At 40.9% G+C, this 10,122-nt stretch overlaps 1 protein-coding gene across 1 annotated transcript; it reads left to right on the top strand.

The window, feature by feature from the left end:
- Positions 1 to 2,191: 2,191 nt before the first annotated feature.
- Positions 2,192 to 4,850, top strand: INSL5 (insulin like 5). Its single transcript, XM_017666757.3, has 2 exons — positions 2,192 to 2,430; positions 4,335 to 4,850. Exons 1-2 carry the CDS (start codon positions 2,256 to 2,258, stop codon positions 4,565 to 4,567), a joined length of 408 nt encoding a protein of 135 aa, XP_017522246.1. The 5' UTR covers positions 2,192 to 2,255; the 3' UTR covers positions 4,568 to 4,850.
- Positions 4,851 to 10,122: the final 5,272 nt, after the last annotated feature.

Here is a 10,122-nt window from a genome sequence, read left to right as displayed (position 1 = left end):
TAAACTCTCATTGATCAAAAGATTAATAGCTTCATTTTAATTTTGGTTATGCCCCTTTGGTTGACCTTGAGGTATGTGGAAGAAGTGATATTTGGGAACCTGAGTGGAAAGCCTTAAATGCCAGGCTGTTTGGATTTTATTCCAGGTAATGCTGAGCCACTGAATGGTTTTGAGGTGGGAGAAATACAATCAGACAATTACAGCAAGATTTAGAATTTCAAGTTCAAAGAAGCTCTTAAGTAATTCAATGCTAGTCTTTCAATTCACAACTGCGGCAAATAAAGCCCCCAAATTTGAGGCTCCACAGCTAGGGCTTTTATTATTGGTATTAGCTTCTTATTTGGATAACTGACCTGGCTGATTAGTTGGCTTCCATTTGGTCACAGGCTGAGCTCAGGTCTTACTGGTCTCTCATCTGTATTCCAAATTAACGTGAGCCCTGATGAAGCCATAGCATCTGGCAAAGAGGAGACTACTCTGAGCCTGGAGTGTCAAGTGGGGGGTGATAGCAAGGTTCAGAGGTGCCAGAGTGTATCTGACATCCAGGGTATGGATCATCCCTTGGCTGACTACTTCTCTTTTGGGTTGTACAGAGCCCAGTCCACAGCCACTGATCACAGCTTTTCTGCAAAGCTATGTTGAGACTAACATTATTGAGGTATGCAGTGTAAGTCTCCAAAGAAGGGAGAAGTTGGTAATAAATGGCTGAATAATTGCTGATGTGAGTGTGATAGACTTGGTCATGGAGTTGATAAACAACACAGATACACCAGCAATGCTGATCCATCAAGAGATGAGGTAGTTCTGTTTGATACCAAAATCATTTCTGCTCCTTTGGCACCCTTCTTAGCAAATGACCCATCTACTTCCCAGTTATGCAAGTACCATTTTGGTTGCACTCTTCTTACACCTGATACCTGATCAGTATAAGCCTCCTGTTTTTTGAATACCCATATGCCCCATTCTCTCTGCCATGACCTTAGTTTAGGCTACCATCATCTCTCATCTAAATTATTGCAAAAGCCTTTCTTGTTTCTCCTGCATCAAATCTTGCTCCCCTTAATCCTTTCTCCATATTGCAGCCAGACAGATGGAGAAAGCAACAACTCTTTGAAGTAATATATCTATTATTGATCAGAGATGCTTTCAGTCAGAATATAGATATTTTGATCTGTTTTCTATCTTCCCAATCACAGAGCAATGGCGTTGTCATAAAAGTATGGGTGTAATTGTAATTGTAGATTAATGATACCAAAAAAAAAAAAAGTATGGGTGATAGGATCTTGATCACAGACTGAAGGGTTTTTTTTTTCAACCAGCAATTACAGACAAAGAATCAATATAACTAAAAAATATTTGTTCAGTTTGCTAAAAAGTGAGTCAATTCTTTAGGATCTCAAGCTCAGCACTCTCAAGTTAGGTTCTCTGCAAGAACTAGTGCTGTCAGAAGGTTTCTTAGAAGAGAAATTTAATTATCTGTTTGAGGTTATGGATACAGTTTTCTATTACAAAAATGTGTTAGTAAAGGCATATTTAAGTCATAGGGTAGAGGTTAAAAAGGAAGATACTAGTTAGAGGAATTCTCCTGTATTCTAAAGGAAAGTTATCTTTTCTAGTCCATCCTAATGATAAGAGAAGAAAAGCAGCAATTCTTGGCTATTTTGTCAAGCAGGAACTTACCTCATTAGCTCTATGAAGTATTTACTATCATCAGCACACTTTTACAGAAAAGGATTCTTGGGGAGGTTAAATACCTTAATTAAAATTCTAGATCTGGTAAGTGGGAACCAAGATTCAAACCAAAACTTGAGAACCTGAATTCTTAAGTTACTCACAAAACCCTTATAAAATAGGTTTCCCATTCTAGAAATGCAGTTATTGAGGCTTAAGGGGTTTTAAATTTGCCATATGGCACTCAGTAAATGGCAAGGTTGGCACTGAAATTCATACTTAGCTACTTCCAAAGTCAAGTGTTTTCCAAATGTCTCCCAAGAGATTCAGTTTATTATCTCATGGATGCAGCTAATGGTCAGTGATGGTTTTCAGAAGTGACTGAGTAACTAGGAATAATCATAAAAGTGCATCACCAGATTTTCATGGCAAAAACTTTGTGCTTAGCAAATACTGTTAAAATGAGGTTCTGACCAATAAAATATCAGGAAAGGTAGTATAAATTGGACAAGAGTGTGAGGGTAACTTCACAACCTGACTTGGCAATATTCATCATATCAGATTCTCATTCAATCCTTAGCAAAATGAAAGGCTCCATTTTCACTGTGTTTCTAGTCTCAGTCCTACTTGCCGTCTCAGAAGTGCAGAGCGAGGAGTCTCTGAAGCTCTGTGGGCTCGAGTTCGTCAGAACAGTCATCTACATCTGCGCTAGCTCCAGGTGGAGGAGGCACCTGGGAGGCACCCCTGAGGTTCAGCAAGGTAACAACAGTTCGCGTGGCTGTTTCATTTACTTATTTTCTTCAGGCTTGTTTTAGTACCTTTTTCCTAGTTACCGTTAAGCCACCGCTATGTCAATTTAGGGGGTAAATATCAAAATAAACTGAATCTGGCTTGGGAAAGAGTTGAGCTTGCTACATTTCAAAAAACAATGAGATTGTTTCTTTAGCCTGCACCTTGAAATCATTTGACTGCATAACCTCTTAGATGAGCTCAGGATCTATGGCAGGTGCTATGGGGGATAAAGAGAAGGGGATGTGCATGTAGCAAGATTCTCACACTTGGATAGTTATAAAATATAATAAGTTAAAATTCAAGCAAGTGCTGAATGAGGATGGAAGAAAGGAATGTAACTGTTACTGAGCACTTACTAAGTGCCAGGTAGTTTAAAGGGCAACATTTCATTCAGCTTGTGAAATTAGTAATATTACCACTGTTTACCATTTTACTGAGGGCAAAATTGTTTGCCCTGCTAGTAAGCAGTGTGACTAGGGAGCGAATCAGATCTGTATGGTTTCAAGAGCCGAAGTCTTCATATTTTCTAAATTGGGTTTCAGGTGGGAAAAGAAGGTGGGCTGTTATAAGAAATGATAATACCATCAAGGCAGTGGTATTTGACAGAGGCCCTAAAGGATGAGTAAGATTTGGGGAGTTATGAGGAGTGGGGTGAAGTGGAATTCTAGAGGGGTTTCCAGCAATAGGAATTGTCTGGTTAGAATTTCAAAGGTGGAGTGTAGTGGGTTTCAGAAATAATGAGGAATCTGCCTCTATGCATTTCTTCATTTTTCAATTCAAGTAACTTAGAAGTTTGATTAGAATGCATTCTGCTAAATCTATATTCAAGTGGGAGATAGAATTTAAGACTCTTTTAGTAACTGATTATGTTGTACAATATGAAGTTAAAAAAGAAAAACATAATTATGTAAGAAATGTGGCAACCACATACATGCTTGTAAAGGTATCAATTTGGTTTAAAATGACTTCAGAAAAAATATTTTAGAAAATGACCCAAAGTTTTCGTATTTCTGTGGGAAAATTTATTGAAAAATTATAAGAGTATCACTCCCACCTTAATATCGAGAGGTTCATATTACTAGATGTTAACAGAAATAATAAGGATTTTTAATCTCAAGAGAGTAAGCATAATTTGCCAGATTTACCATAATTAATCTATCTTGTACTAGCAAACCAAACATTAGAAAAAATACATTTGGGATATCTCTAAAACACAAAGGGCTGTGGAATTGATAACTGTGCAAAGCTATCTCTTTTTAGCACCCGTGATATCATAATACTGTTGATTTAACCTTTCACAGGTTTTCAGAATATTTTCCCAAATATTATTTATTTGATCAATTACTGGTCTACCAATGAGCACTCATTCATGTAAGTTTTCTTACTTGCCAGTGTGCTAAGGTGCTGATAAGTACAGTTGAACAGAGTTAAATTAAGAGAGGACTTAGGAATAATACTCTGATGAAAACAGTGGGGCTCATTTTTTATTTTCAGATATAGGGATTTAAACCTCTACTTGCTTCCTTATTGATCAGCTCTGTGGGCATACGCAGGGTTATTTTTTGTGTGTTTTTTGTTTATTGCATGTAACTAATACCTGCGGAAGCTGCTGGCCATGGAGCAGAAGTAGCCAGTACAGAAGTCAAGCCCCAATGTGGCTACTAGCTAGCTGAGTGACACTGGTTATGTCACTCTTCTCTGCACTCACATTCCACCCAAAATCTCTCTGAAACCACACCAATATTAAAAAAAAATGATTTGTAGGATTCAATTCCCTTTCAGAAATCTAATGCATTTCCCCATGAGCAGAACGTGCTTGCTGCCTCCTTTGTCAGGGCCCTCTGAGGAAGTATTCTTTCTCTTCCATTCAGCCAAGCCAGGAAACTACTTCCAGCTCCCAAATGAACGTGAGGTTTCTGTGGAAAGCACAGCGCAAAATCTTCCAAAGATGGATTCCTCTGGGGAGGAAAGTCTTCAGGATGGAGAGCTGCCCATCAACAGGCTTTGGAGGTCAAAGAACCGTTCAGTGATGTCAAGACAAGATGTACAAACTTTGTGCTGTGCTGAGGGCTGTTCCCTGACTGACCTGAGCGGTTTCTGCTAAGATAAGAGCAGACACTCGGTGATTGGCAGAACTGTAGCACATGTTCCATTACAACACAAGTGTGTTACTGCCTGGTACAACACTTACATCGTGTCATTACAGTAATGGCTTTTGGGCAGATAATCTTTCTTTCCTTACAGTTGTGGATGAATCATTAAAACCAGAATGAAGTCTATTTTTTTCTCCCTTTGCAAAGGTGAATACACTGTTCTTTTCGAATTTTAACTAATGCTTTGAAATTTCAAATGCTGTGCAAAATTATAATAAAAATGCCATAAACCAAGTTCACTGTGGTTTTTCCCTTTAAAAAATGTTTAAACAATTTTAAAACAATGAACAGAAGATGGTGATGGTAGAAAAACCCTAAAAATAATCACAAAAATAAAATTCAATGGTCACAGTATCATCCAGAAATGACTATCCACTCTTAAATTTTTGGGTTACTCTAAATTATTACTGAAAATTTAAACACTGACTTGTGGTCAAAGCTGAGAAACTAAACAAAGTGCTTTTCTCAAATGACCTGAGAGTTTTCTATTACTATCTCCTAATACCATGCAGCCCTTCGACGTTCTACTTGAGACTAGTTGGGGGCATAAATGTATCAGGTCCCATAAATGTTAAAATTTATAAAAAATATTTGAGTAATAAGCTAAGACCCAGGAAATATTTGAGTAATAAGCTCCTTCCTATAGTTCGAGCCACCTTGGTTTTGTCTCTCTATTGCTGACTGAGATAAAAGGACATCCTATTGTCATTCTGGTAATTGAGGACTAAGACCCAGATAGCCCAGTGTCTTGCCTCAGGGTTTCAGCCACAGGCAAGTTCACTGTAGATTTCAATGTGACCAAAGAAATGACAGTAAAACGTTCTTGGGGTGAAAGAGTTATACCCAACTTTATTCCAGGTGGCAGGTCAGTCACTAAAATCTGGTTCACTCAGAGCGAGTCTGCATGCAGCAAGCCGGTCTCTGCCTCTGGGCCTCTCTGCCTCACAGTCTTCCTCTGGGCCTCTGTCCTCGGTGCTGCCACCACTCCAGCCTCTGCTCTGCTCTCCTGCAGCCGTGCTGCCATAGTGCCCAGAGCACTGGTCAGAGCTCTCTAAATAGAGTCAGTAATGACTCATAGAGTCACATTGCCCACATGTGTAGTGAGCTAGCTAACCAGGGCCAGGTGAGAATCCTGGCCACAGGAATTTTCATTTTATCCACACTCCACCCCTCCAGGATTCTCTCCTCTCAATCAATGTGCCCTCAATCCTCTGCAATGGTCCCTGTGAGAGGAAGCTGGAACATTGTAACCAAATTCCATAACAACAGAGACCATGACAATAAACAAATAATAAAAAATTGCAACAAATTATAATAACCCTCAAGCCTGAGGAGACCCATTGCCACCAAGTGGTCATCCTGGCTGTATTCAAACCAATTCTATTCAAATGAGTTAACCAAAAGGACCATGAACCTTACAATACCCACCTTTTCCAGCCTCTCCAGCAAAAAGTCTTGCAGACACACAGGCCCATCTTGTTGCTTTGTCTCTGCCTTCTGCTTTGTCCTCAGCAGCTGGAACCACTGCTGCAGTCTCTGTTGTTGTCACAGCTCCAGTCATCCAATTTCTTTCCATCTGCTCCTGCCTTTTCAAACCAACCCACATCTGGGTCCTCGTGACCTTTAAATTCTTCCTTCGAGAAGCAGACCGTATTTCCTCTCGTGTTTGAGCCTGAGGATAGAAGCAGAGCGTGCAGTGCTCCACAACCTGAGGAGGGGGCTGCACCCCTCCTGAAAGAACCCATGGTTGCTGAGTCTTCTGGCTTTTCACCGGCTTTCAACCAGGTGGGGTCTCAACTGAGTAGGGGCTGATGCCTCCAGCACCAGCAGGGCCTCTACCCCCTCCTGTTCAACCTCTGCCCCTCCATTTCTGGGGCTGATGGCTCCCCTACGTCCTTCACCTGCCCCACGGCACCTGGCAGCCTGCACCCCCACACTGCTGCTTCTCCGGCCTCTGTTCCTTCTCGTGCTGCCTCCTCTCAGGCCTTTACTATTTCCACAGCACTTCATAGTGATGCATTTCAGTCAGCAACAAATTTTCTTTCTCTTGGGGTGGACCCCAGTCCTCCATCCCCTCACAGTACCACATGTCCCCAGGGGACACTCGAGTGTCTCCCCGTCCATAGGTGCAGCTGCTGAAACACTCCTTCCACGAGGGCAGCCTGTTCTTTTTCCTTGGTCACCAATGAACCCTGCCAACTATTGCCAATTGTCTTGCCAAAGGTGCCAATGAATTCCTCCCCCATTCTTTCTTTATATATTAGCTGTCATATTCTGTACTCTTTGTGTGTCCCTTGACTGATTTTGTGGGTATTTGATTTAATTTTGCATTTGCTTAATAGTTAATTGGTCTACTTTTTTTACTGTGGTTTTATTTTCTCTGGTGACAGCTATTTAGCCTTAGGAGCACTTCCATTTAGAGCAGTCCCTTTCAAATATACTGTAGAGATGGTCTGTGGGAGGTAAATTCCCTCAACTTTTCTTATCTGCATATTGTTTAATCCCTGCTTCAAATTTAATAATCCTGCTGGATAGAGTATTCTTCATTGGACATCCTTCTGTTTCTGCATTAAATATATCATGCCACTCCCTTCTGGCTTATAATATTTCTGCTGATAAGTCTGCTAATAGCCTGATGGGTTTTCCTTTATAAGTGATCTTTTTACTCTCTCTGGTTGCTTTTAATACTCTGCTCTTGTCCTTGATCTTTGCCATTTTAATTATTATATGTCTTGGTGTTGTCTTCCTAGGGTCCCTTGTGTTGGGAGATCTGTGTACTACCTCCATGGCCTGAGAGACTATGTCCTTCCTCACACTGGGGAAGTTTTCAGCAATTATTTCCTCAAAGAGATCTATCCCTTTTTCTCTCTCTTCTTTTTCTGGTATCCCTATAAAGTTAATATTGTTCCATTTGGACTGGTCACATAGTTCTCTTATTATTCTTTCATTCCTAGAGATCCTTTTTCTCTCTGTGCCTCAGCTTCTTTGTTTTCCTGTTCTCTAATTTCTATTTCATTTACCATCTACTATCCCTCCATTGTATATTTCATTTCAGATATTGTATTTTTCAAGGTTTCTGTTACTTGTAGTCCTTCCTCCCTGAGATCTTGAATATTTTTCTGTAGCTCCGTGAGCATATTTATGATTTTTATTTTGAAATGTTTATCAAGAAGATTGGTGATTTCAGTTTCACTCAGCCCTCTTTCTGGTGTTTCTTGGATTCTTGTTTGTACAAAAAATTTTTACTGTTTCATACTTCTAAAAATTCATATGGAATAATAACTTTGTGTAGGTGGCACCCTCTAGTGCCCAGAAGCTCTACTCTCAGGAGCTGCCCAGCACCTGGAGTGATGGTAAGGGTTGCAGGCAAGAGGTGCCTGCTGGGAGGGAAGAGGTCTTTCCTGCTTCCTGGATGCAGTGCCTGCCTCCACGTCAGGTCCAGTGGGCTGAGCACTCAGGGAGAAGCATTTCTGCACTATGCCCCTGTAACTGCCATAGATGGGACTATATTCTGGCTGGCCTTGAGTGATGCTGGGGAAGTAGGTGTGTGGACCGGTTCCTGCAGGGAGGAAGGAGCTGCAGGTTGCGTATAGCAGTGGGGGGTCTTGGCGCTGTGTTGCCAGCCAGGGAGATGGAGTGTCTGAAGCTCCTGAAAGTTCCCAACCTGCTGGGCTCAGTGTGCCAGGGTGATTTTGTCCAACTGTCCTTTCTCCTGAATTGGAAGGAGCTTTCCCCTTTAGCATCCCTCTCTGTTGGGAAGTCTTCTTTCAAAGTGCCTGTCTTTCTTTTGTCCTGGAGCAGCCAGTTGTGGGTACCTATTTTCCACAAGTGGCTGGAATCTCAGTCTCTCTTGTTTTTTGCCTATCTTTTCTTTCCAACCCCTCTAGTATACAGAGCACCATGTAATGTGGTTCATACTCCTGGAGCAGATCTCCAGTGCTGGGTGTTGAGCTCCCTCCCTGCTCTGTTTCTCTTCTTCCTGCCTGCTGGGGTGGCAGGAGGGCTTGGGTCCTACCTGTTCATGGCTTTGCTACTTTTCCCTTTTCTGTGAGGTCCTGTCTTTTCCCCAGGTGTAGGCAGTCTGTTCTGAAGTCTTCAGGTTGCCCTTTCAGAATTAGTTGTATTTGCTATATTTTCATGTTATATGTGGTTTGGTAAGGAGGTTTCTGACTCACTTCTCATGCCACCATCTTTATAGAGAGCCTCCTTCATATGAATTTTTAAAAAATGATTTCTCAGCATCCCCTGCACAAGTCAAACTGGGTATTCTGTCCTTTGATAATTAGATGATCTACTCTCTTGTCTGTGGGAAGCAAAAATGGAAAGTGTAGCTTATTGCTTCCCATACTGGTTACGCCAGTTCCTTTCCTTGCTATGTAGGGAAATAGCCTAGTGGGTGGGTGGGGAACTACAAGTTTCAAGTTAGGTCCTGCACTACATTAAAAAAAAATTATGTTCCATTTTAGTAATACTATCAAGGCAACTAAGGAGAGATTACAGGACATGTTAATCAGATACTTAACATGTTTAAGCCTCAATAAACCTTCTAGAAGTATGTGTTCATGCATGTGAAGGAGGGAAGAGTGTATATAAATTCAAATGGATACAAGACAGGAAAAAATCAGTCTCACTAAGCAAAACTATTCAAAGGAACTAAGAAAGTACAGAGGTGGGAGGCAAGACATCTGACTGGAAGAAATATAAGAACAGGCAACAAATAAAGGCTCCATTAGGGGTGAGTGAGATCGCTAATAAATGTGGGCTTTAAAGTAATCTAGGGTATTACATTATGGTGGTAAGCAGAAAGTGCTAAAACATATGTACTCAATTCCTTAGGAAAATGGTCTCTGTAGGAAAAAATTAGAGGTGCAGAGTAAGCTCCTATGGTGGGTCAGACATTTTACACACACTCTCCCTTTCAGACTTCCAACAAGAACATAAGTGATCACTGATCATCGATTGCTCAATGATAAGTAATGATCATTATTATAATCATTTTTACCTCTGAGAAGATGGGGGCTCAGAACACTGGCTGGCCGCTCTGTCCAAAGTTGTACAACTAGTGAGAGAAGATGAGATGTTTGTCAAACCTGTGTTAAAAACAAACAAAAACAAAAAACCTACATCACATTGCTGCTTGAAAGAAGGAGTTCGGAAGAGAGCTGAGGTGGAATGCACCTGAAGAAATGTATGGCAGCTTTGGCCCGGGGAGCCACTTCTGCAGTTTGTGACAGCAGTGCATTGGTGGGGACAGGTGCCAGACTGCACAAGGTGAAGGTGAGAGTAGTGAGGAAAATCAGAGGTGGTGAGTGCAAGTCATTTCCTTAAGAATTTGGGGAACAAAAAAGCATAGTAAATTATCGATAACTATTTAATATTGAATTTTCGTGTTCGTTTTTTTATAACGCCTAGAAAGACTGGTCAAAGAATGTTCCCAACAAGGAAAGTGTTCAATCTCTAAAATGCTGGGTTTAAAAATTCTGATTTCACAACTGTTATTTTTAAA

The sequence above is a fragment of the Manis javanica genome, chromosome 4 (genome assembly GCF_040802235.1).
Source record: "Manis javanica isolate MJ-LG chromosome 4, MJ_LKY, whole genome shotgun sequence".
In the NCBI taxonomy this organism is placed as follows: domain Eukaryota; kingdom Metazoa; phylum Chordata; class Mammalia; order Pholidota; family Manidae; genus Manis; species Manis javanica.
Note: the sequence above shows the minus strand (reverse complement) of the source record. Positions and strands in the feature narration are given on the sequence as shown.